Here is a 27,462-nt window from a genome sequence, read left to right on the forward strand (position 1 = left end):
AGACACATTAGCTTTGTGAAAGGAGAATGCTCTGTATAGCATGTGTGATTGACTGTTTCTAAGAGTAATTACACATTGGCTGTGTACTCATTGAATGGAAATAAGTATACCAGGTGTTGAGAAGTTTGCATTTAAGAGGAGTACTAATGCACATAGTTCTGGGATTTCTGATGATGTTGCTCTTTGTCCTATATTGCCTGGAAACAGAAAGTTGTTTAAAAAGTTTTGCGTTAGTGTCTATAGTTTAAGGTAGCGATGCTGTTTTGTGGTGTTCAGTGTGTTGTGTCGCTTCAGTTTACCATAGGTAGCAATGATTTTTCTTTATCTCTCATGCAGGGGTGAAGATTGTTATATCTAGAAGCAGATTTTAAAAGCAATTTCTCTTCAAATCATCTTTATACCACTTGATAAGCATTTTGATTCACCATGGCATTGGCAGCAGTAAAATGGGCAATATCAAGCAGAACTATCTTGAAACACTTATTTCCAATTCAAAGTAAGTTGGGTGTTTTTTTTTTTTAATGTTTAAGAGATTTTAAACTTTTTCAAATATTATAATATCAATATGTGTTCACTGAAGAAAATTTACAGTGTTTAGTTATTGTATATGCTTGCTTGCTATTGTATAGGAGGCATATGTATTCCACATATTGTATGATGTGGAAAGATCCTTATATAGAAAGGGGTGTATGTCAGACAGTATCTATTTTATGATCTAATTTGTGCATTTGAAAGATGATTGACCCGTATATGTATATAGACATTTATAAATGAAGAATAAAAGATGTGGACCAAGTAAGTTATCTTTGTAGACCACAAGTGGGATTAACTGAGGCCAAGTGAAGGACTAATAAAGAGAAACTTTTTCTGGTTTGAATTACTTATGTTTTCACATACTGCTTTTTTTAAAAAAAGTATTTATTTATTTATTTACTTATTTATTTGGCTGTGCTGGGTCTTTGTTGCTGCTCAGGCTTTTTCTCTAGTTTCAGAGACCAGGGGCTACTCTTTGTTTGGTACTCGGGCTTCTTATTGAGGTGGCTTTTCTTGTTGTGGAGCAAGGGCTCTAGGGCACTCAGGCTTCAGTAGTTGCGGCTCCTGGGCTCTAGAAAACCGGCTCAATAGTTGTGGCGCTAGGGTTTAGTTGCTCCCTGGCAGGTGGGATCTTCCCCGACTAGGGATTGAACCCATGTCTCCTGTATTGGCAGGCAAATTCTTTATCACTGAGCCACCATGGAAGTCCTCACATATTACTTTTTCGGCAGTTCTTAAAATTAGCAAATAAAGGCCAAATGTACAGTTCCATCTTACAAAGATGATTATTGTTAATATTTTGGTGTATTCTTTTTGTATTTTTTCTATGTGATTTTTTAAAAAGATGTAATTTCTTCCTTTTCTGAAGAAACATAGTGTAATATTTTCTTCAAAGCCTAGTAATACATGTTTGATAGTCAAAACATTGACCTATATAAATAAACAGGCAATTAAAATCTTATTTCCTGACCAACCTTCTGTTCTCTTCCCTTTTCCTGTCTTTGTAAACTGCATTCTCCCATTTCTAAAGCAGACATGGTTAGGACACTACAATAGGTTTTCTTTCTCATGTTTAGCTAGTCAGCCAACGTTTTTACTCATCTCTGCACAGTCTTAATCTCTTTATTCATGTTCCTGTTGACTACCCTTTGTAATTGAACATTTTTGTTGAGTTAAGAGGAAAAGATTTATTTGAAGACTAGTGGGTAAAAAACTATGTAAGTAAAAGTATACTTAAGTAAACAGAGGAGGAGATTGCTGAGAGGCTTTAGATATACACTAAAATCAGTGAAAACAAAACTGCAGTCAGCCCTTGATTACCTAGGAGCATTTTTTGTTGTTGTTGAGAACCTGAGGAGAGAGCTCTGCTGCAATTAGTCTCTCTTTTGCCCTGATAGGAACTCAGCCCCAAGGTTGATGGGAAATCAGGCCTAATCAATTTTTACCTAGTCCATGTCCTGAAACAGCAGTTTGTCCTCACTCAGGTTAATCTGAAAACCAATTAATCTGCCCCTGGAAAAGATAGAAATGTCTATGTAGACTTCACCAGTTGGGCTATCCCAGAGAATTACTCCATCATCGCTCAGTCATCCTAATAATCATTGACTACCTAACCTCTTGCATCCTTAAGCCCCTTATTCTACACAATTTGTATTACTAGTGAAGGTAAAATACTATTATTACTGTTGCTATTGATATTTTATACAGAAGGGAAGGATGTTAAAAGATTAGAGGCAAAGCAAATGGTTATTGGAAAATTCAATGAGCACAAATAAAAAGGCCTTCCTATACTCCAAAGGGAACATTTAAAACTTCTGAAACACATAGTCAGTGTGGAAATTTTACAACTTTTAAGCACCTTAAGTCTTTTGATGTTTACAACTTTGAATTTTACAATAATTTACTTATCGTGTGGTGGTATTCTCTTTCTAAAGATGAAGGAGCATGAGTTCTCTGGCCCTTGGAAACTCAACCAAGTTGCATATCTGATAAACTAGAGCTAAGATCAAAACTGTGTCTTCTCAATATACTTGCTGCTATACCATCTTTGTTGTAGTAATTTAACATAATTCAGCTTTTGAAAGTGAATGGGACTGTCAGTTTTTACAGATCATATCATAATGCAATTAAACTGTGTGTGTGTGTATAAATATATACATAAAACAGGAAAAGTCCTTGAGTTATGGAGAACTGACTCTTATGGGAAATTCTTTTTGGCATATTGAGTTGGTTTGGATTGATGTTAACTTTGGCATCAGTCCTAAGTATGCCTTTAGAACTTCTGATACTTAACCATATCTAGAATTTTTCTCTTGCTAAAATGTCAAAAAAGTTTTTAAAGTATTAATTATACAGAAATTAGCATTTCAGAGGCAGTTTAGAAATCTCTTATTTTTTATTAAGCACGATAGGGGACACAGTAATAAGCAGGATGTTCATTTAAGAATTTACTTAGACTCGTAGTTAAATAGACAACTATGGAAACAATACCTGAAATAGAAGGTAGATGTGGTATGTGTCTGCTGCTGCTACTGCTAAGTCGCTTCAGTCGTGTCTGACTCTGTGCGACCCCATAGACGGCAGCCCACCAGGCTCCGCCGTCCCCGGGATTCTCCAGGCAAGAATACTGGAGTGGGTTGCCATTTCCTTCTCCAGTGCATGAAAGGGAAAAGTGAAAGTGAAATCGCTCAGTCGTGCCCGACTCTTAGCGACCCCATGGACTGCAGCCTACCAGGCTCCTCCGTCCATGGGATTTTCCAGGCAAGAGGACTGGAGTGGGGTGCCATTGCCTTCTCCTGTGGTATGTGTCATGAGGGTACAAACAAATGTCTGTGTAAGTGCAGAGAAATTTTGTAGAAATTTTGCAGTTTCTGTTGAACTGAAAGTCTTGTTGTCTTGAGTTTTCCCTCTTACCTACCTAAAAATGGTAAATTCTCTCTGTCCTTCCTCTGCCACCCAACCCTGTTTCTTTCAGCAAGCATGTAGATCACTTAGCTGGTTTGTATTCAAAGAATACAAATGGCTTTTAAACTAATCCATACATAATTAAGAAGATCCCCAACAGTGTCAAACAAGAAAATAAAATACGTGTAAATGATTTTTACATTACCCTCTGATTTGTCTTAATGAATACACCTCTGTATTAGCACAGATAATGAAAATTAATAGATCTTTTGAAAGATGAGGTTTATTTCTAATTCTTTGTATTTTTGTTATCTTCACATCAATGAAATTGTGGGGTCAACATTTTGCTGAAGAATCTTTTACGATTTAGTGAGTTTTGTTAAGGTACTTTTTAATGTATTGGAGTAAGGATTTATATTTAGAACTCTTAAGTATATACAATCCTTGGGGAAAGGAGAGGTATACAAAGATGGAAAGTACATCTTTGTTTAGACATCTTTGATACATGTAAATAACTGGTGCATTGAAAAAAAAAAAAAGACCATAAAGATGGTATAGCAATGTTGTATGGAGTGTTGGTTGTGGAGCATGCAAAATAGCTCTTCTGTGATGGGGGTTGTCAGGCAGGGAGAAGGGGAAAAGAATTTCATGGAAGAGTAGCATTTGACTTTTGAAAGGTGAGTGGTATTTGAACCAAGCTGTGATGGCATTCCATACTGAGGAGCAAGAGACTAGTTGAGAGAAGTTGATCTTTCGTCACAGAAGATTTATTCAGATATTTTTTTTTAACCATACTGAACTACATTTTTGCTTTATATTTAAAAGAATTATCATTTCTCTGAATGTAGAGAAACCTTTTACAAACCATTAAAAAAGTATGGCTTTTGAATTTGCAGGTATTCTTAAAAAAGGAAATGTCAGCATTTTGGTTAAGTTGATTTTGAACAGTTTTTTTGTATTTCGTCACTTAAACACTCCCCTTTTTTGGACTGTGCACTCCAGTTGCACTAAAGTTTTTATTTATTTATTTGACTGTGCTCCCTGCCTTGTAGGATCTTAATTCCCTGACTAGGGATCAAACCCAGGCCCTGGCAGTGAATGCGCCGAGTCCTAAACACTGGACCGCCAGGGAATCCCCAACACTGAAGTTTTATGTTCTTTCTTTCCTTTAATCCTTGGCACTTTTTTTTACCTCTGTAAGGAGCGTTGTACTCATCCACTAATAGCTCCAATTTACTGCTTCATCCTTCAGAACACCCTAAAGATCATCTCCACTGGAAAAGTGTTCTTGAACCTGTACTTCTGTTCTGTAACTTGTCGGTGTGCCCCTTCTACTCCCAATTCTTCTGTGCTAACAGGGCTTATCTTTGTATTGGAGTTGTTTGTTAACGTGTCCCTCTCTCACCGAATTTGAACCTTTCTTGAGGGCAGGATCTTAACTTGCTGAATCCTTAGCTCCAAGTACAGCCCTGTTTCATAGTGAATATAGTAAATGTTGGTTGAATGAGTAAAACTAACTTTACATTTCTGTGAGAACATATGCTCAAATGAACTAAATCCATTTTACTGTTTGTGGTTTTTGCAGATGGAGCCTTATATTGTGTTGGTCACAAATCTACGTATTCTTCTCTTCCAGATGACTATAATTGGTATGTATTGAAATCCAATTGAAAAAAAAATGAGTCTCTTAGCTCTGTCTGAAATGATTGTTTTATTTCTTGTTTTGGTATTTTCTGCTTTCTTTTCTGATTATTCTCTCTTTAATTTTGTTTTTAAAAAATATTTCGGTGATCTTATTTACCCAGTGTCTGGACTTATAAATGTTTTAAATAAAAATCATTTATCATTGTGTTTCAGTGAATACTCCATTTGTTCTAAGACAGATGTGCTGACAGAAATGCTGTCTTGTCTTCCTGAAGCATTCTTTAGTTTTTTTGAAAAGTTAACTACTTTTATGATTTTCTCTTAGAGTTCATATCTGTTAGCTTAAACAATTATTTATCTTATCTTTTGTTGTTATTGAATAATCCTAAATTACAAATATTTAATTTAACTACAAATTATTTGGTACTTATTCAGTTCTAGTCAGTATGCTAAGAATTAGGAATAGCATATGAATGGAATGTTGTCCTTTATAGCAGAATCCTATGTGCAGAAGCTACAACGTTTTTTTCTTAAGTTACTTAAAAAAAAAAAATTTTATTTGATTGTTTATTTTTGGCTGTGCGGGGTCTTTGTTGAATCGCCTGGGCATTCTCTAGTTGCAGTGAGCGGGGGCTGCTCTTCATGGCTTCTCATCCTGGTGGCTCCTCTTGTTGTGGAGCACGGGCTCTAGGCACGGGGGACTCAGTAGTTGGAACTACGGGGCTCTAGAGCATGCGGGCTTCAGTAGTTGGGGTGCACGGCCTTAGTTGCTTCGTGGTATGTGGGATCTTCCCAGACCAAGGGTCAAACCCCTGTCACCTGCATTGGCAGGCAGATTTTTTTTTATCACTGAAGAAGCAGGAAAGCCCCACGAAATTGTTTTATTGTGAATTTTAGTAAAAATATATTTTCTTATCTCTTGACACCAGTTTTAATTGTAAATTTAGTAAGTATTAGGATAGTGATGAAATAAGACTAGATAATAGGTGACACTTTTTGAACCTGAAAAGATTGAATCTTACATGTTTTGCATTATGCCAAGGGCGCTTGGAGAAATGCTGATCTAGAAAAAGTGTTCAGCTACAATCTTTATGATTGGAAATTCAGGTGATTCTTTACCTGGAAGATTATGTATTTTGCTGATCTTCAGCTTTAATAATTCAAGTAATCTTACAGCTTTTTGAAGGTAGCTTTTAGATAAGGAAAGGAAGTTCTATTAATAGTGATGAGTGAACATGAAGATCTCTTCCAAAGATTTGGAGAACAAACTAACAAAACAAGTCATTTGAAGGATACTCTAGATAAAATCATGGGTAATGGGTTTGTTGTGGTAGTTAAATTGACATATTTTGTGGGATGATCTGAGTTGTCTCCTGTGACATGGGTACCTCCTTTGCCAGTCCAGTGACATGGCATTTATTCTTCAGGGATTGGTGATTAACACATTTGAGCTCTAATACTTATTTTGCCTTGAATACAGTATAAATCTGTCTCTGAAACATTCGTTCTTCTTTTTTTTTTAAGCAAAGTAGAGCTTGCTCTGACCTCTGATGCCAGGACAATAGTATGCTATCACCCTTCTGTGGACATTCCATATGAACACACAAAAGTATGTATAAGCAAATCTCTTATGATTTTTAATTTGCTACTTCTTTACAGTGTCCAAAGAGAAGGGAATTGTTTGATTTTCTTTATTTGGTGTTGATCGTCTTTTGGCTTTTTTATTTTACTGTTTTGATTTTTCTCTTCTTCTCCTCTTTCTCTAAAGATTTTTTTCTATACACAAAGTGAACCATTTAAACACAATTATGGCATCAATTTTCTTGCCTTAAATTTGGCAGATTTCTGACTAGGGATCAAACACACTTAGTATCAATTTTAAAAGCACATTGTTCCATGCTACTGTATATTACAGTCTAATAACTTATGAAAAGTTTGTATTTTAGAGTGCTGTTTCGTAACTTTTATATTGTGTTGGTTCTGATCTTCCTTTTAATGTTTGGTGAATTTCTTCCTTTTTTTGGTTAGTTTTTTCTAGTGGGCCAACATGGGCATAATTTTAAGTGGCCTAGTGTAATTAATGTTTTCCATATTTCTTCAAAAGCGAAGCACTAGATAAAGGAGGCTTTGTTTTTACTTTAATACAATTTATTTAACTTGACCCAAGTCTGTATTTATTATTTTATGTATGAAATGCTTTCTCTTTTTTCTTTAAGTCTTCTTCTACTATATTTGGTAATGTTTGATTTGCTTTTTGAGGAAAAAATACTTAGGTAATTCATCACATGATGCATCTAGTGGTAGCTGTTTTTAAAAATCATCATTAAGGCCAGAGTACTGATTTGACAGAACAAATTAATGTTAGTTTGCCATTTTGTATTTTCTTTTTAACTTCATCATTTTGTCTGCCTACTTTGTATTCTAGCTATATATCATAGGCAATAATTTTGTACCTTTTCTGTTTCATTTCTTTGAACAGTTTTTAGAAAACAGGTGTAAGTCACTGACTTTTGGCCTGTAACCTCTAGCTCATGCTGTATTGTGTCTTCTCCCATTTTTATTTTGTATTATTTTTCTGGTTATGTGCTTTATTCCCGTGTTAGCAGTTATACTAAAAAGCCCAAGATTGTGTGGTCTTTTCTCACTATCCAGACTCTCATCTCCTTATAGCTCTTCACATCCCTGAATCTGACACTTTTCCTATCCTTCCCAACTTTTAAAACTTCTACATTCTATTAAAACTTGCTATCATTATAAAGTCTCTCAAAATCTTAACTTCTTCTAGAACGTTGCCTTTGCCTTCTGACTCTTAACAGAAACTTGACTGTACCCTGACCCCATTGCTTCCCTAGCACTCGTAAGTAGTTATGCTTTCTCTCCTAAACCCTTTTACTACTGAGCCTAGAGATAGAATAGATGTCCCTGTGGCTCTTCACTGTCATATCCAGATCATCTTTCCTCCTCCCTAACAGTTTCTAGCTTTGTAGTTTGGATCATTAAACCATGCTATCTACTTATCTTTTTTTTTTTTTTTGCTGTCATCCTGTAGTTCACTTCTTATCCTCCCCCATCCCTCCACTCTTCTTTGAAGATTTTAAATGTACTTTCACACCCGCCAACACTGTTTGTATCCTAATTCTTTGTTATTTCAGTGTCAGTGTAGATGATCTGTCTACTACCCCAGCCTCTGACTTCTTGATATTTTATCCCTACAGCGGCCCCTACTCCCATGGCTGTTCCCTGCTACTGGGCTGTGTTTAGTCGCTCAGTGGTGTCTAACTCTGTGACCCCATAGACTGTAGCCTGCCAGGTCCTCTGTCCTTGGGGATTCTCCAGGGAAGAATACTAGAGTGGGTTGGCCATTCTCTTCTCCAAGGGGTCTTCCCAACCCAGGGATCAGACCTAGGTCTCCTGTATTGCAGGTGGATTCTTTATCGTCTAAGCCTCCAGGGAAGCCCATGGTAATTTCCTAGAGAGGTTTTAATCACAAATAATTCTTCCTCCCAATCTAGATTTTTAAGAATTCCATTAGTGTGCTACCAACTCCTCCTAGTTTCCCATCTCCAAGAGTTATTCACTCCCTCATTAAGATCTCCATCAATTGATGGAACCATGTTTTCACAGTCCTTCACATGTCTCATACAATCTCCTTACCTAGGATTGATTCCATGGTCGTCATCATCATCACTCCCTTGCATACATACCCTTCTCTCTGTTTCTTTTTTTGTTGCCCTTCCTTTGCTGTATCAGTTGTCTCCTCTCCGGTGTCCTCAGTATCACTGTCTCTAGTCTAGGAGATCACTCCTGTGAGTTCACACATAATCCCTCTACACAGTGGCTTCTCTGCTGTTCTTTAAGTATACTTAGGAAGCTCTGCCTCAGGGCCCATGTAGTTACTGCTTCCTCTGCCTGAATGCTTTCCCCCCAGAAATCCTGTAGTTTATTCCCTCTCCTTGAGATCTTTCCTTATTTGTTACCTAGAGAAACGTTCCTTGGCCACTGCATTTAAAGTAGTACCCCTGCCCCTGGAGTCCCTGTTGTCCTTCTTTGCTTTGCTTTTCTCAATAGTGTTTATCATTTCTGGCACAATGGATGTTTTCCTGCTATTCTGTGTGTCTCCCTTCATTAAAATGTAAGCTCCATGAGGACAGGGCCTTGTCTGTTTTGTTCCCTGCTATATCATCAGCACCTGGAAAACCTTCATACTTGGTTGGTGCACAATAAATATTTGTTGATTAACTAAATAAATTTGGTCCTCTCCATGATTTTCTGTTTTAAAGCTAAGAGATACGAATTTTTAGAAGCTTGGAAATTTTTTGTTTCTCAAGTAATTACAGATTGGACTTTATTTACAATAAGAAACATTTTTGAAAATACATTGTTGTTAAAATATGTTCTTTTTGAATCTAGATTTACAAATTTCACAAAGATAGTACATAGCATTAAATAACTGTATTTAAACATGACTTAACATTTAGATTTGATTTTCTTTTCTCAAGGAAGTAGCTGCAACTCTGTTCTGTGCTGTGCTTAGTTGCTTGGTCGTGTCCCCTTTTGTGACCCTCTTTGTGACCCCAAGGACTAACTGTAGCCTGCTAGGCTCCTCTGTCCATGGGGATTCTCTAGGCAAGAATACTGAAGTGGGTTGTCATACTCTTTCTCCAGGGGCTCTTCCCAACCCAGGAATCAAACCAGGGTCTCCTGCATTGCAGGTGGATTCTTTACCATCTGAGCTACCAGGGAAGCCCAGCTGCAACTCTAGTGGACCCTTTCATTCTCTAGGCCCTAGAAAGCATATTGCATACAAAGATCCTGGTCATATGTAGAAATACCTACTGACACTGACTTTAAGAAAATTAAGATGATTTATATCCTTGGTTTTCTGGTAATTTGCATTTGCATCTAGATGTTGATTATATTCCAAATATCCAGGTAAAAAGATCCTTCTTTCTGTTTTGGCCAGGTATAAGTTTTATTAAAACTAAAAATGTTTTTCTAGAATTTAGGATTTCTAGTTTAGGAAAGTAAAGATTGTAAACCAGGGACAAAAAAATAATGATTTGGAAAAATAAAGTAAAAATGTAAGTATTAGGCAATTCTTTTTAGTGGTTGATTTAGTGGAAAATTTCAAAAGTCAAATTTTAAAAATTCTTAAGAAAAACAAGGGAAATTCAAGATGACAGTTCTAAATGTTTTTCTAAAGTCGACATACAGTTTTAATTTTTCCTTTTTACTGAAATATTTGTGTACCGTTTCTTTGAAATTTGATCAGGGACATCAAGTGCAACCTAAAAATTAGTTGAGTCTGTAGAGTCTTTTGGTTTAGACTTCGAGGAAGCCATTAATTCTAATGTCTTTTGTCTGTGTGCCTGGGAAGGAAAATGTTTTTAATTATACAAAGCAGAGAGAATTTGTGATATATTAGAATTGAGCCTGTTTGGGAATAGGAAGAGAGACAGTGAACATTTATTAACTTGAAAATAGCTGAGAATATTTAAAACATTTGATCTTTAGCAACAGGTATAGTAACCTAAGGGGCTTCTCAGATGGCTCAGTGGTAAAGAATCCACCTGCCAAGCAGGAGACTCAGCTTTATCCCTAGGTTGGGAAGATCTCTTTGAAGAAGGAAATGGTAATTCATTCCAGTATTGCCTGGGGACTCCTATGGACTGAGGAGCCTGGTGGGCTACAGTCCATGGGGTCACAAGTCAGGAATGACTTAGCGACTAAAAACAATAACAACACAATAACCTAAATGAGAGAAAACTATAGGCTCTAATCTAGCGTTTGCTGGTATCCTTCAATGTTCAGAAAACTAAGATCATGGCATCTGGTCCCATCACTTCATGGCAAATAGATGGGGAAACAGTGGAAACAGTGTCAGACTTTATTTTTTTGGGCTCCAAAATCACTGCTGATGGTGATTGCAGCCATGAAATTAAAAGACGCTTACTCCTTGGAAGGAAGGTTATGGCCAACCTAGATAGCATATTTAAAAGCAGAGACATTACTTTGCCAACAAAGATCCGTCTAGTCAAGGCTATGGTTTTTCCAGTGGTCATGTATGGATGTGAGAGTTGGATGGTGAAGAAAGCTGAGCGCCAAAGAATTGATGCTTTTGAACTGTGGTGTTGGAGAAGACTCTTGAGAGTCCCTTGGACTGCAAGGAGATCCAGTCAATCCATCCTGAAGGAGATCAATCCTGGGTGTTCATTGGAAGGTCTAATGTTGAAGCTGAAACTCCAATACTTTGGGCACCTCATGCGAAGGGTTGACTCATTGGAAAAGACCCTAATGCTGGGTAGGATTGGGGGCGGGAGGAGAAGGGGACGACAGAGGATGAGATGGTTGGATGGCATCACCGACTCGATGGACATGGGTTTGGGTAGACTCCGGGAGTTGGTGATGGACAGAGAGGCCTGGCGTGCTGCAACTCATGGGGTTGCAAAGAGTCGGACACGACTGAGCGACTGAATTGAACTGAACTGAACTGGTATCCTTCACAGCCTGATAATAACTTGCAAAGACATATATTAATATTTCACTCTATATGTAAGACATGATCTTATAAAATTACTTTAAATATTTAAGGAACACTTCTTTTTTTTAAAAAAATAATAAATTAATACCACTTTTTTCCTGTTTGAGGCCTTAAAAGAAATATTAGTAGCTTGTTCAGTCACTCAGTCGTGTCTGACTCTTTGCAACCCCGTGAACTGCAGCATGCCAGGCTTCCCTGTCCTTCACTATCTCCTGGAGTTTGCTCAGTTTCATGTCCGTTGAGTCAATGATGCTGTCTAACCAACTCATCCTCTGCCGCCCCCTTCTCCTTATGCCTTCAATCTTTCCCAGCATCAGGGTCTTTCCCAGTGAGTCAGTTCCTAGAGTCAGGTGGCCAAAGTATTGGAGCTTCAGCTTCAGTATCAGTCCTTCCAATGAATAGTCAAGGTTGATTTCCTTTAGGATTGATTGGTTTGATTTCCTTGCAGTCCAAGGGACTCTCAGGAGTCTTCTCCAGCACCACAGTTTGAAAGCATCAATTCTTCAGCTCTTAGACTTCTTTATGCTCCCAACTCTCACATCAAACCTTTATTAAGTAGGTAATTGCTCCTCAGATTTTACAGAAAGGAAATTCAGAGCTTAAATAACTTTTCCAAGGTCACAGAGTTAGTAGTTATTGACCAAAGCCCAAATTCTTAACCTCTTTATTATACTTTCCCCTTATTCCCTCCCACACTAAAGAAGTGGTTCCTTATTTCTACTTATGTCAAATTGTTGTGCTTAGTGCTCAGTGGTTAAGTCATGTCTGACATTTTGCAACCCCATGAACTGTGGCCTGCCAGGCTCCTCTGCCCATGGGATTTCCCAGGCAGGAATACTGGAGTGTGTTGTCGTTTTCTTCTCCAGGGGATATTCTTGACCCAGGGATTGAACCTGCATCTCCCGCATTTCAGACAGATTCTTTACCACTGAGCCAAGAAAATTGAAACTGTGAAAGCTTTTTATAATCTTAATTTCTCAGGGTCCCTTTTTTAAGATTACCTGTTTATTGTGTGTTTTTACCTATTTTGCTTTACTTGTAATGTTTTTTATTCCTTCTAGAACTCATTCTGCACTCTATGACAAGGCTCTAACTTGACTCTTATTCTATTTTTCACTACTATCTTTGTTATTTTGCATTTCTGTAGTACTTAGTCAATTGTGCCACCATCATGTACTTACAGATTGCCTTTTAAAGTGGCTTTATTTTTTCATGTACATAAGCTAAATAAATATGAATATATGCTCTAACATTTAATACAGTGGTAGAATGTAGTAGTTGTCATTAATAGTGTATGAATGTAAGAAGACATCTGTGTTTGAATTGTTTCATTTGTAAATTCAAGTTTTCATTGTGTTGTAATACATATATAAAGTATTTGTAAAGCTTATATATGTTTTCAGTTCAGTCGCTCAGTCGTGTCCGACTCTTTGTGACCCCATGGACCACAGCACGCCAGGCTTCCTTGTCCATCACCAACTCCTGAGCTTGCTCAAACTCATGTCCATCAAGTCGATGATGCCATCCAACCATCTCATCCTCTGTCGTCCCCTTCTCCTCCTGCCTTCAATATTTCCCAACATTACGGTCTTTTCAGATGAGTCAGCTCTTCACATCAGGTGGCCAAAGGATTGGAGTTTCAGCTTCAGCATCAGTCCTTCCAATGAATATTCAGGACTGATTTCCTTTAGGATAGACTGGTTGGATCTCCTTGTAGTCCAAGGGACTCTCAAGAGTCTTCTCCAACACCACAGTTCAAATGTAGCAATTCTTCAACAGTCAGCTTTCTTTATAGTCCAACTCTCACATCCATACATGACTACTGGAAAAACCATAGTTTTGACTAGATGGACCTTTGTCGGCAAAGTAATGTCTCTGCTTTTCAATATACTGTCTAGGTTGGTCATGGCTTATCTTCCAAGGAGCAAGCATCTTTTATATATGTTATATATAAATATATATATGTTTTATATATGTTATATATATATAACATGTTATTTTATATGTTATATCTTTTATAAAGCTAATATAATGTTACAATCTTGTGTTACATGTCATATCACTTAATATTTAAAACATAGGTAAGCTGACTTTCCTAGGCACTGATTTTTTGTTTTTTTTTTTAGGCACTGATTTTTAAGAGCTTTCGTCAGCCACTGTTGCTGATGGGCATATGCTATCTTACTAGTGTTAGGAAGAAATGAGATTTTTTTTTTTTTAGTAATTTTTTTCTTTAGTAATTAACATCTTTGGGGGAAAAAACTACTCAAATTGTCATAAAGCATCATTTAATGCCAGTGCAGTCACCTAAAATGAAAATATTGAAAATTTTTCCTGTTTCTTTTTGGATGAAAGAAATGTCATTTTCAATTAAAGGTTTTTCATTGTATCTCACTTTAATGTTAGAGACTGTAGATACTGTAATTTTTGTGTTTTTTTTACCTGAGCCACGTGATACGTGGGATCTCAGCTCCCTGACCAGGGATCAAACTCAAGCCCCCTGCAGTGGGAGCATCGAGCTTTAACCACTAGACCATCAGGGAAGTCCTGAGACTATAAACTTCTAAGTTAAAAAGTAAACTGGGCACAACTTACGCTTTTGAGAAATAGAGACTAAAGTAATAAGTACTTTATTGTTGGGGGAAGATAAATTTAAATAATAACTTTATTATTGGAAAGGAAACCCAAAACTTGATATGAGAACAAAAATATTTCTGGGGACCTTCCCTGATGGTCCAGTGGTTAGGGCTCTGTGCTTCCACTGCAGAGGGCACAGCTTCAGTCCCTAGTTGGGGAACTAAGATCCCACATGCCATGCCCAGTGCAGCCAAAAATAAATTCTGATTTGCTAACGGATAGTGCAACTCAGTGAAACCGTTCTGGTGACTTATCTACCCACCTTGAAGTACTGTGGCGGTAATTATTTCACCGTCAACTCAATCAGATGCTGGCTAACATTCCTACATGTTGATGTTCACTGCTGTTTATTTTGTAGCCTATCCCTCGGCCAGATCCAGTGCATAACAGTGAAGAAACACATGATCTAGTACTGAAAACCAGATTAGAAGAAAAAAGTGAACACTTAGAGCAAGGACCCATGATAGAACAACTCAGTAAAATGTTCTTTACTACTAAGCACCGTTGGTATCCTCGTGGACAGTAAGTGTTTTCTTTTCTTCTTCAACTCTCACTGAACACTAAAGAAATAACTCAACTTTTTTTCTGTTAACAGCCTTCTGAGGTTGTACTTTGCCTGACGAAGTTAACACCCAGTATGTTCACCTACTGAATTGTGCTTTTAAATCTACATAAAGTGTAGCTAAAATGAAAGTGTGCTTCTTTTCTTCCTTTATTTTAGTGGGAGAGTTTAATCAAAGCTTTCAGGGAATCTTGCAGGGGTTCTTAAAACTTTTTCTGTTTTGTGATCTAGTCATTTAAAGTATTGTTTTTATTCATTGTCCTTAGAATATTTCTAACTAGATATCTGTGCAAAGTTTTAAATTCATTATAACAAAGCACAGCTCTTCTTTTCCACTCAAAAAAGCCTCTCCCTTAATAATCTTTCTGTAATAAAGTGATATTTCCTCCTCAGTTTCCAAGGAAAAAATATCTATGATTTTTTTGTTTTTTTTTTTTGCCACTGTAGTGTCTTTTTTATTTTAAGGTAAAACAATATTTGTTTTTAATTTATTGAAGCATAATTGGCCTACAATGTTATATTACTTTGAGGTGTACCTCAGACTAGTGACTCAGTATTTTTATACCCCATTTAAAGTTAATACAAAATAATGGCTATATTTTCCTGTGCTGTGCATTATATCCTTGTTGCTTATTTATTTTATACATAGTAGTTTGTGTTTCTTAATCTCACACCCCTAGCTTGCATCTCTCCCTTCTCCCTGCTGGTTACCACTAGTTTCTTCTCTATGTGAGTCAGTTTCTGTTTTGTTATATATGTGTGTGTGCTAAGTCACTTCAGTCGTGTCCAACTCTTTGCAACCCCATGGACTGTAGCCCGCCAGGCTCCTCTGTCCTCCAGGGGATTCTCCAGGCAAGAATACTGGAGTGGGTTGCCATGCCCTTCTCCAGGGGATCTTCCTGACCCAGGAATCGAACCTGCATCTCTTATGTCTCCTGCATTGGCAGCTGGGTTCTTTACCACTGGTGCCACCTGGGAAGCCCGTTTTGTTATAAACATTTGTTTTATTTTTTAGATTCCACATATAGGTGATAACATAGTGTATTTGTCTTTCTCTGTCTGACTTATTTAACTAAACGTAATACTGGAAATTTCCTGGTGGTCCAGTGGTTAGGACTCCGTGCTTTCACTGCCGGGGACATGGATTCAATCCCTGATTGGAAACTGAGATCCCACAAGCTGCTGTGTGTTACAAATAAATATATTACATCATCTTTATCCATTTATCTCTTGGCTACCATAGTGTCTTTCAATTCCTTCCCCTATTTTATATCCCCTTCCTTGGTTTTTCTTTCTTATTCAGTACGCACTTAGTTTATACATGCAGTCTATGTTTTTCCTCTTTGTAAGTTACATTATAAGAAAACAAGTTAGCAAGCCACTTATATAGCCCCATATCTCAGTCACTGCTGTATTCTAAGATTTCTTTCTATGATTCGTACCATTGCTCACGTTTATCTTTTATTTCTTTCCCATCATTGAGATATTTTAGTTCAAGCCCCACCTTAAAAATTATTTTTTATACTGGCTTTCAGTACTTGTTTCCTGCATGTTTCATATTGCTGCAGTTTTCTTGGGATCTTTTGTTCATAACCAAATTGCTGAAGTTAACAAAAGTTCTGTGTTGATTTGTAATTTGAAGAGGAAAGACTGAAGGCAAAAAGACCTCTAGGGAGTCTTAAAACCAAACGTGGTTTTCTGTCTAGTACCCCACCTATGTTTAATCTTATTATTGCTAATTAGCTTTGACTTCTAATTAATTTAATCTCTTGGTATGTCTTCTCCCTTCAGGATTACTAGGCACTTTCCGTTCTAACAAGACTTTAAACTAGATGCAGTTGATTATCCCAGGATCTCTCCTAATAAAGAGTTCAACAGAAAGACTCCAGATGCTAGCTTATGTGTTCAAAGAAAAGTTTTACCCGTAGGCATTGTCGTTGTGACGCATCATCTTTCACAATTTTAATGTGTGATTACTGATACTTAACAAATATTTATTTGGTATATATATATATAGATTGGATTAATGGGAGCCATTTTCAAGTGTTGGTTTCTAGATGTTATAGAACATTTCTTAAATATCAGATGGGATATACAAGGATATTTTACTAAATATTTCACAGTTTTAAAGTTATAACAGTTAAAAGAATGGGACCCATTATGAATTTACTACTTGGGGCTATATAACATCTTTTTAAATAAGTTATTGAAAGGTATAAAATACTTGTTTTAAAAATATTTTAAAACAATTCAGAAGTATTTAAAGTATAAAATAAAAATCTTCTTTATACCTACTAATGCTGTATTCCCTGTAGATGAACACTGTTAAACTCTCCCTATATGAATAACCCTACCTCATATTATACTCAGTTCTGTGCTTTTGAACTACAATAAAGTAGAACCTTTTCTGAGAGTATAACTGTGTTAAAGAGGCTGGACTGACTTAAATCATTCTTGTCTCTGCTACTTACTAGCTAGTTATTCAATCTTGTTATCTGTTGAAGAAAATAGAAATAATAATGCCTATTTTGCTTGGTGGTTTTGAGATAAAATATAATCAAACACCTGGCATACAGTATATGTACAGTAGTAGTGTGATAATGATAATTAATATTGTCTCATTGTCTCCTACTTAGAGTTTTTCTCGTATTCTTTTTGAAGCATCTTTCTTTTTTTTGACTGTGCTAGGCAGCTTGTAGGATCTCAGTTCCCTGACCAGGGACTGAACCCAGGCCAGGGCAGTGGAAGCACCAAATCTGACGACTAGACCACCAGAGAACTCCCTGAAGCATCTTTTCTTAAATCGGCTCTTTTGAGGTGTAGTTTACATACTTCAGGTTTACCAGTTTTAAGTTTACAACTTCATGATTTTTGACAAATGTTTTAAGTGAAATATTCACCAGTTTAAGTATGTAAATGTATACATTGTAACGAATGTATACTGCTAGTGGTAAAGAACCCACCTGCCTGTAGGAGACATTAAGAGACAAGAGTTGGATTTCTGGATGGGCAAGATCCCCTGGAGAAGCGGATTGCGAATCCCTTGGACAGAGCAGCCTGACGGGCTACAATCCACAGGGTTGTATAGGGTCGCACAGGGTCGTACTTACAACAATCAAGATGACGCTGATCAGACCACCAGTGACCAATTTCAAGATAGCTGTCAGAGCTGACTGTACTGTTTTCTGCATGAAGCCCCCTCACTCTATCTAAAAGCTCTTGCCCACCAACTGTCAGTCAGAGGAGTCAGCCTTTGGACAGATAGCAGTACATACTCACCCTGGGAGCCAGTCTCCAAAATAAAGCAAACTTTCTTTTCCACCAACCTTGCCTCCTTACTAGCTTTTGAGATGCGAGTAGCTAGACACCCATTTTGGGTAACAGTTATACAACTGTTTTGTGTAGTTATTATATGCTGTACATGCTAAGTATAATGTTCAGCACATCATTATTATTGTTACTCTATTGTTTTTATTACAACTGTTATTTAGTCTTGTTGGACTGTTTTCCTTTGTTTCTACATTTTCTCACTTCTCTGATTAAACTTATTCGTTGGCTAAAGTTTTTCCACAGACAAAAAGCCAAGCTGAGGATATGCGGGGAGGGCGGTCAAGGGCCATAAGGTCCTGCTTTGTTTCATAATCACTACCACGATCATAGTATAGACTGTTTTCATAACTCCAGGAAGTTCTCCTATGCCTTTTTGCAGTCTGATCCCTCCCTATAATCCTCACCCTTGGCAATTACTTGTCTGCTTTTTATTACTTTCTAGAATTTCATATAAATGGGATTATATAGTACATAACCTTTCATGTCAGACTTATTTCACTAAGTGCAGTGCTTTTGAGATTCATCCATATTGTTGTGTATACCAATAGTTTGTCCTTTTTTATTTCTGATAGTATTTCCTTGTATGGATAGACCACAGTTTGTTTATCTGTTAATCAGTTGGACGTTCGGGTTCTTTGCAGTTTTCTGGCCATTTTATTTTTTAAATTTATTTTTGGCTGTGCTGGGTTTTCGACACGGCCCGGGCTTTTCTCTAGTTGTGGCACGTGGAGGTGACCCTAGTTGCGGCACACAGGCTTCTCATTGTGTCAGTTTCTCCTGTTGCAGAGCACGGGCTCTAGAGCCTGCAGACTACAGGAGTTGTGGCACGTGGGCTCAGTACTTGCAGCTCCTGGACACTGGAGCACAGGCTCAGCATTGTGAGCGTGGGCATAGCTGCTCCGTGGTATGTGGGGTCTTCCTGGATCAGGGATCAAACCTGTGGCCCCTGCATTAGCAGGAGGATTCTTATCCACTGCATCACAAGGGAAGTCCTATTTATTTTTAAATTGTAAAAATTTTTATTGGAGTGTAGTTGACTTACAGTGTTAGTTTCAGGTGTACAGCAGAGTGAATTTGTGTGTGTGTGTGTGTGTGTATCTCCATTCTTTTTCAGGTTCTTTTTCTGTACAGGTTATTACAGAATATTGAGTAGAGTTTCCTGTGTTCTACAGTAGGTCCTTGTTAATTATCTATTTTATATATAGTAGTGTGTATGTGTTAATCTCAGTCTTCTCATTTATCACTTCCCTCCACCTTTCTCCTTTGGTAACCCTAAGTTTGGTAACCCTCAAGATCTGTGAGTCTGTTTGTTTTGTAAATTAATTCATTTGTATCATTTTGTTGTTGTTGTTGTTGGATTCCATATGTAAGTGACACCATATGATACTTATCTTTCCCTGTGTGACTTACTTCACTTAGCATGGTAATCTCTTGGTCCATTCATGTTGCTACAAATGGCATTATTTCATTCTTTTTTATTGCTGAGTAAAAACCCCATTGTATTATATATATGTACCACATCTTCTTTATCTGTTCCTGTGTTGATGGACATTTAGGTTGCTTTTGTGTCCTGGCTATTATAAATATACTGCAGCGAACATTGGGATGCATGCATCTTTTTGAATTATGGTTTTCCCTGAATATATACTCAAGAGTAGGATTGCTGGATCATATGGTAGTTTTGTTTTTAGTTTTTACAGGAATGTTCATATTGTTCTCCATGATGGTTGTACCAATTTACCTTCCCACCAACAGGGTAGGAGAGTTTCCTTTTCTTCATACCCTCTCTAGCATTTATTGTTTGCGGACTTTTTGGTAATGGCCGTTCTGACTGGTGTGACGTGATGCTTTATTGTAGTTTTTTGTTTGTTTTTAATTTATTTATTTTTTAAAATTTTGACTACACTGGGTCTTTGTTGTGGCATGTGGGCTTTTTGTTGTGGTTTGAAGGCTTCCTCTAGTTGAACTGCGTAGGCTTCTCTTATTGTGGAGCACAGGCTCCTCTCCCCGACCAGGGATCAAACCCGTGTCCCTTGCATTTGAAGGTGGATTCTTAGGCAGTGGACCATTGGGTAAGTCCCCCTTGTAGTTTGGATTTGCATTTCTGTAATAATTAGTGATGTTGAGCATCTTTTCTTGTGCTTTTTGGCCATCTGTCTGTCTTTGGAGAAATGTCTGTTTGGATCATCTGTCCTTTTTTTTCTTCTTTTTTGGCTGTATCATGAGGCATGCCAGATCTTAGTTCCCCAACCAGGAATGGAACCTTGCCCCTTGTATTGGGAGCATGGAGTTTAAACCCATTGGACCACCAGAGAAGTCCCTGCCCATTTACTGATTGGGTTGTTTATTCTTTTGATACTAAGTAGCATGAACTGTCTGTATATTTTGGAGATGAATCCTTTGTTAGCTGCATTGTTTGCAAATATTTTATCCCATTCTGTGGGTTGTCTGTTCATTTTGTTTATAGTTCTGTTTGCTGTGCAAATTTTTTTATAAACTTTGAAGGGTTTTTTTTTTGGTCTATGCCAAGTGCGGCATGTAAAATCTTAATTCCCTGATCAGGGATTGAACTGGTGAATCAGAAGCATGAACTTAACCACTGGACCACCAGAGGAGTCCCCAAAAGTGGGCTTTTTAAATGAAATATAGTTGTATTTTGTTTTTGTTATCCAGTCTGACTTCTGATTTTAGTATCAAGCCATCCTAAGTGCTTTTTCTTTTGATTTTCAGTACTTGCACTCCTCTGCCATTTGCTCTTAGTCTACTTTTTTCATGAAATTTGATTATAGTCACTTTGAATAGCTACCACCTCTAAATTATTTTAACTATAATTTATTAGATACCTATTCATGTTATATTTGTGGGTAATTTTTTGGTTTCATCTTTTGCTGTCATTCTGTCTTCATCAGGAATGCAACTTCTGTTTTATAGTTTCCTGGAAGACCTCTAATACAGTATTTTTAATACGATGTGTGTGTACTCAGTCACTGTCTGATGGGATATTATCTTACCTAATTATCTTTGCAGTTTCTTGAAGGTGTTGTTTTTCTTTGAAGCTGTGCTTTATGGTAGCCTTTGGGTTGGTCCACTGGTAAATTTCCCTGTGATTCTTGGAAGTTTTATTTTCAGAGTTGAGCTGTTAAGTCATGAGGATTTATTTAATTTCCATTTTATCTAGGTAGGTCACCTGTGCATTAAGATGTTCTTTATTATCAGATTCTGAATCAAGGGCAGCCAAGCCTTTATGATCCCAGGGTGTTGCCTACCTCATTCAATCCTGAACCTACCTGCATTTAATTATTGACCTCACCCACAGTGGGGTGGACTGGAAGCATAGGTAGTATGACTGTACAGAATTGATGCTGAAATAGTCCAGTAGATAATAAACACTAGGGGTTAGGTTATCTCACATATGGAGACCCACTGTTAGAATTGTTACCACTAAATTTATGAACTGGATATTACTGTTTCCTAATCCTGATGATCTTATTTACTTTAGGATGGCAATTCAAAGAGTCCTCTTAGATTTGGTCTTTATACTGAGACTAGGTATAGAACTGTTTGAATTTTCAGGGTGAGAATGAGCGATGAGGAAATTCAGGGCCCTGTGTTTGGGACTGAATTGAACTTTTGGTTCCCTCCCCTCTGCCTTTTGCCTATTTTTATATGCAGTTGTGCAAAGATTGATTTTTAAAAAATATAGCATGAAGCCTCTGCTACTTCCTATTTGATGACGTTATAGGTGATGAAAACAAATTCCCCTAGCTAAATCACTACATTATAATTTACCTGATATAATGGGACTTTGAATATATTCTGTGAAAGGTACTCCTACAAATCAGTTTCTTTGTACTCTCTATAGTAGTTTGCATTAGATAGCCCCTCTGTATACAGGTGTTGAGGACCTGATTGTGAGTCATCTTGCTCTTCTCTACAGCCCCTGCGGTGTCTCCTGTTGGCCTTTAGTATTGCCAGTACTCAGGAAGCAGGACATATCAGTGCCCTGAGTTGCCAGCATCTGTGTCCAAGCTCTTCTTCCTGTCTTCAGTCTTCCTCAGTTGGCGTGAAAAAAATAAGTCAGTGGAGCATTCTTTCCATTATGGTTCTTTGCAGAACACATCATTTTAGCAATATTTCAGAGTTCCTAGTGGTTCTATTTGAGTTTTCTGTTATTTTTCTCATTAATTCAACCTTAATAAGTTTGCTGAAACTCTTTTTACATTTTTTACATATCCAGAGTTCATATACTATTAATATCTTGGTTTTTCTTGCTGATTCCTTTTCATTTACCTTATGTCTAAATTTTGGAGTTCCCCAAGGATCAGTCCTTGATTCTCTCATCTTTTCTGTCCATTCCCTAAGACAGTGATCTCATCCAGTCTTATGGGTTTAAATACCATCTACATTGGCTCCCAAATCTATCTCTTCCTGTCCCTTGACCTCCAGACCTGTATTTCCAGGGGCCTACTTGACTTGACTAATGGACGTCCTTAACTTTATGTGTCTCTAACTGAGATTCTGATTGTCTCTCACGAACCAGCTTCTCCTATAATTTTCCCTGTCTCAGTTAATGCGAGTTCCATTCTTCTAGCTGCTTGGGCCAGAAATCTTGGTGCCATTCTTAACTTTTCTATTTGTCTCACCCCCAACATCTGGTCTATCAGCAGATCCTGTTGCCTCTATCTCCAAAATGTGTCAATTTGACCATTTATCACCATTCCCTCTGCCATCATCCCGTCTGTGCCACCATCGTTTGCCTGATTCATAGAAGAAACTTTCTAACTGGTCTCCCTACTTCAGCCTTTGCTTTCCTGCAGTCTGTTCTGAGCACACAGCCAGAATTCTGTTAGTTATTATAATTTTTCTGTTGAAAAACCTCCAACAGCTTTCCATCTCACTCAGAGAAAACTATAGGCCTTACCTATTATCTACAAGAATTTACGTGATCTGATCCTCTATTACCTTTCTACTCTTATTTCCAATTGTTCTCTTCCATCTTCAGACTGTTCCAACCTCATGACCTTTTTGCTGTTCCTTCAACATGCCCTTCCTTCCACCTCAGACCCGTTATTGTTGTTGTTGTTCAGTCACTCAGTTGTGTGCGACTCTTTGCAACCCCATGAACTGCAGCACATCAGGCTTCCCTGTCCTTCACCATCTCTAGGAGCTTGCTCAAACTCATGTCCATTGACCTGGTGATGCCTTCCAACCATCTCATTCTCTGTTGTCCCCTTCTCCTCCTGCCTTCTATCTATCCCAGCATCAGAGTCTTGTCCAATGAGTTGGCTCTTCACATCAGGTGGCCAAAATACTGGAGCTTGAGTTTCTGCTTCACTGTCAGTCCTTCTAATTCAGGGTTGATTTCCTTTAAGATTGACTGGTTTGATCTGCTTGCAGTCCAAGTGACTCTCAAGAGTCTTCCCAGCACCACAGTTTGAAAGCATCAGTTCTTCAGTCCTCAGCCTTCTTTATGGTCCAACTCTCACATCCATATGTGATTACTGGAAAAATCATACCTTTGACTGTACAAACCTTTGTTGACAAAGTAATGTCTCTGCTGTTTAATACGCCGTCTAGGTTTGTCATAGCTTTCCTTCCAAGGAGCAAGCATCTTTTAATTTCATGGTTGCAGTCACTTGTCCACAGTGATTTTAGAGCCCAAGAAAATAGTCTGTCACTGTTTCCATTGTTTCCCCATCTATTTGCCATGAAGTGATGGGACCGAAGGCCATGATCTTCGTTTTTTGAATGTTGAGTTTTAAGCCATCTTTTTCACTCTTCTTTCACGCTCATCAAGAGGCTCTTTAGTTCTTCTTCACTTTCTGCCATAAGGGTGATGTCATCTGCAAATCTGAGGTTATTGATATTTCTCCCGGCACTCTTCATTCCAGGTTGTGATTCATCCAGCCTGGCATTTCACATGATGTACTCTGCCTATCAGTTAAATAAGCAGGGTGACAATATATAGCCTTGATGTATTCCTTTCCCAGTTTTGAACTAGCTCATTGTTCCATGTCTGGTTCTAACCCTTGCTTCTTGACCTGCATATAGGTTTCACAGGAGGCAGGTAAGGTGGTCTGGACCATCTTTTTAAGAATTTTCCACAGTTTGTTGTGATCCATACAGTCAAAAGCTTTAGTGTAGTCAATGAAGCAGAAGTAGATGTTTTTCTGCAATTCTCTTGCTTTTTCTGTGATCCAGTGGATGTTGACAGCTTGACCTTTGGTTCCTCTGTCTTTTCTAAATCTACCTTGTACATCTGAAAGTTCTCAGTTCACATACTGTTGAAGAGTAGCTTGAAGGATTTCAAGCATTACCTTGCTAGCATGTGAAATGAGTGCAATTGTATGGTAGTTTGAACATTCTTAGGCATTGCCCTTCTGTGGGATTTGAAAAACTGACCTTTTCCAGTCCTGTGGCCACTGCTGAGTTTTCCAAATTTGTTAGCATATTGAATCCAAAACTTTTAACAGCATCATCTTTTAGGATTTGAAATAGCTCAGCTGGAATTCCGTCACCTCTTCTTTGGAGTTTTTATCACTGAAGCCTTCCTTGGCCAACTTGTTTATCTTATTTTTCTGTCTAATACACTGGAATGTAAGCTTCATGAGGGTGGGGATTTTGTCATGTTTTGTGAAACTTTAGCACCTAAACATGATGCCTGTTACTACATATGTTCCACATATTTAAAAACGAATGAATAAGTGAATGATTCTGATTTTCATAATATCTCTTAAAAAAGAAAATAGGTAACATAACTCCACCAAATGTAAAGTTATGTTGAAAAAAAGGATGGAAGGATTGAAAGAAGTCTGGATTGAAAGTAAGAAGGATAAAGAACATAATTCTAAATTTCTGAAATATAAAGCAATTCTATAAATATATGAGTAGCAGTACCTCTTTAAAGAGCGATTTGAATATTTTCCCATGGAGGCAACAAAAATTAACTCCCACCATCAGTAGGAAACATTGAACATCCAGCTGCATTGTGAACCAGGGGGTGAAGTTCTGTCCTGGACTAAGAGCTGTGGACACATCTTTCAGATATCACTGAGTCATTGTGTAATTTAAGAAGGGTAACAATACGTTTTGGCTTGCTAGGAACTGTCTCAGTTTAACTGTTTTATTAATTATTAATAGAGCAGGTTTTTATTCTTTAAATGATCCCAGTTTGGATGATAAGTCATAAGGGCACCTTAAAATTCAGGTGTTTGCTTCTGAGAGTTGGCATTCATGCATGATAAAAAGTCTGTAAATGCTATTTGACACTTATTGAGCATATTTTAGAATTTGACTTTGTTATGTTCAGGGCTATCAAGATCTCAAAGTGTTTTCGGGTCTTAAGCATCTTGCGTAGTGAAAATGTTTGAGCATTGTAAGCTGAATCACACTTGTGTAGGACAGTGCTTAGATTTTTAGAACCACAGACTTCATTGAGAATCCAATGAAACCTATTAATCCACTTCCCAGGAAAATAAATACATGTTCAAAATTTTAATAAATAATTTCAGGAAGTTTGTAACTTCCCAAACCCCTATTCTGTGTCTCATAGCTTTTACAGAACATCTTTTAGGAATACAATTGTGCTAGTAAAACCATGATTATATGGCACATAACTGGAGCCCTTAAGAAAACCATAATCTTCTCAACGCCAATATAAGTATATATAGACGTGTTTAGGCAAGTGATAATATGCTATATGTGTTATCCTGCAAGAGTATTCCATGTTAGTATATATAAATGTACTTCATTTATTTAACTTAATTTCTATATTTTGCACATTATCAAAAAGCAGTATATAGGAAAGTTGCCTGTATGAAACCTTTAAGATAAGCAAAAAATACTTGAGATCATCTTAATCACAACTGAAGGACATAAGATACATGCCTTTGTCACTTATGGTATAGATATCTTTACATTGAATTTCCACATTAGCAAAAAAGTTAAAAATTAGCTCAGATCAATTTGCCACAGTCTCGCCTTAAGGGAATTTTTGAAGAGAACTCATCACTGAAAGCACATGTACTCTGTGCAGAAATTTTCTTGACTCAATAAAGAAAGAGTTCTTTATTGAAAAAAGAATTGAAAAGAGAAACTGAAAAAAGAAAAAAGAATCCTCCATGGTGAAAACACTTTAGTCACTGGTAACAGTGCATTTTATTTCTCTCTTCCTATACATAAGTTTTAATAGGTTGCCTATTTTCACATGATTTTAATCATACTGTATATATAAATTTGAATCCTGTATCATCCCTTCCCCCTTTAATATTTGATATTATATGTTTAATATTTTCATATTAAGATTTGCTTTAGGATAGATTTCCAGAGAAGAATTATTAGATCAAAGTTATGATTAATAAAAAACATTTTGATAGTGCCACACTGGTTTTCAAATGTTATACTGATGCATTTCAAATGTTATACTGATGCATACTTTAAGCAGTTGGGTCTGATATTGCTTAGTTTACCATATCTATATTTGGATTGTGCATTATAATTTAAAAATTATTTGTGGTTGCAAAAACAAGGGAAAAGATTCTCACTGTTTTAATTTGTAATTCTTCCATTTTTTGTGATACTGCACATTTTCCATATACATACTACTAATTATATTTTATTGTTTATTGTTTATTAAAACATGATTTTGCAGCTTAAGAAGCTTCCATTTAGAGCTGATCATCCTCTTTTAAATAAAACTTCAATAGAGTGTATTCTTCATATTCACAATATGGTGTTTCTTTACTCCAAAGACAATCATTAGATTTAAGTTAAGAAACAGTCATCTAGATTACCATATTTAAACTACCTCAAGATGTGAAAAAAGACTTTCCAAATGCTTAATTAATAGAAAACAATTTTCACAGCAGGGAAGTGTGGCTTATTATTAAGAAATATCTACTTGAGGTATGTCTTGTGTATGTATTATGTTTCATTGATTTTTTTTGTTTTTGAGTGCCAGTAAACACAAAGCTAATAGAAATTTGATATTTCTATCAGGAACAGTTAACTTTTATTAAAATAATCTTATCTTAAATATTTTCTTCTTTTCAAGGTATCATAGACGTCGTAGGAAACTGAATCCTCCAAAAGACAGATGATATTGATGTTTTCAGGAATCAAAGAGGAATGTTACCCTGGATCTCATTTGCCTTTTGAGAAAATACAATTGGATGTATTCACTAATACGTTATATAGTAAAATAATAATAATAAAACATCTTTTCATATATTAGAATGTGTATTTCTTTATATATAGTAAGTAATTCTGAATTTGACATTCTTATTTAAAAACCCTATTGTATAGTATTTTC

General features: G+C 36.9%; 1 protein-coding gene across 2 annotated transcripts in view; it reads left to right on the forward strand.

The window, feature by feature from the left end:
* Nucleotides 1-27,378, forward strand: part of MRPL42 (mitochondrial ribosomal protein L42) — a 28,570-nt gene extending 1,192 nt beyond the window's left edge. Inside the window, exons 2-6 of one of the 2 annotated variants that reach the window (XM_081592150.1) lie at nucleotides 337-496; nucleotides 5,024-5,087; nucleotides 6,607-6,691; nucleotides 14,619-14,782; nucleotides 27,205-27,378. In XM_081592150.1, coding sequence (XP_081448276.1) covers nucleotides 427-496; nucleotides 5,024-5,087; nucleotides 6,607-6,691; nucleotides 14,619-14,782; nucleotides 27,205-27,250 — 429 coding nt within the window. In that variant the 5' untranslated portion in view covers nucleotides 337-426 and the 3' untranslated portion in view covers nucleotides 27,251-27,378. Of the gene's footprint in view, nucleotides 1-336; nucleotides 497-5,023; nucleotides 5,088-6,606; nucleotides 6,692-14,618; nucleotides 14,783-24,203; nucleotides 26,864-27,204 lie in introns of those variants that run through there. The other variant, XM_081592151.1, reaches the window with a different exon arrangement.
* The last annotated feature ends 84 nt before the right edge of the window (nucleotides 27,379-27,462 follow it).

This window comes from Giraffa tippelskirchi, chromosome 4, assembly GCF_054371585.1.
Source record: "Giraffa tippelskirchi isolate mGirTip1 chromosome 4, T2T-mGirTip1v1.2.pri, whole genome shotgun sequence".
NCBI classification, from domain to species: domain Eukaryota; kingdom Metazoa; phylum Chordata; class Mammalia; order Artiodactyla; family Giraffidae; genus Giraffa; species Giraffa tippelskirchi.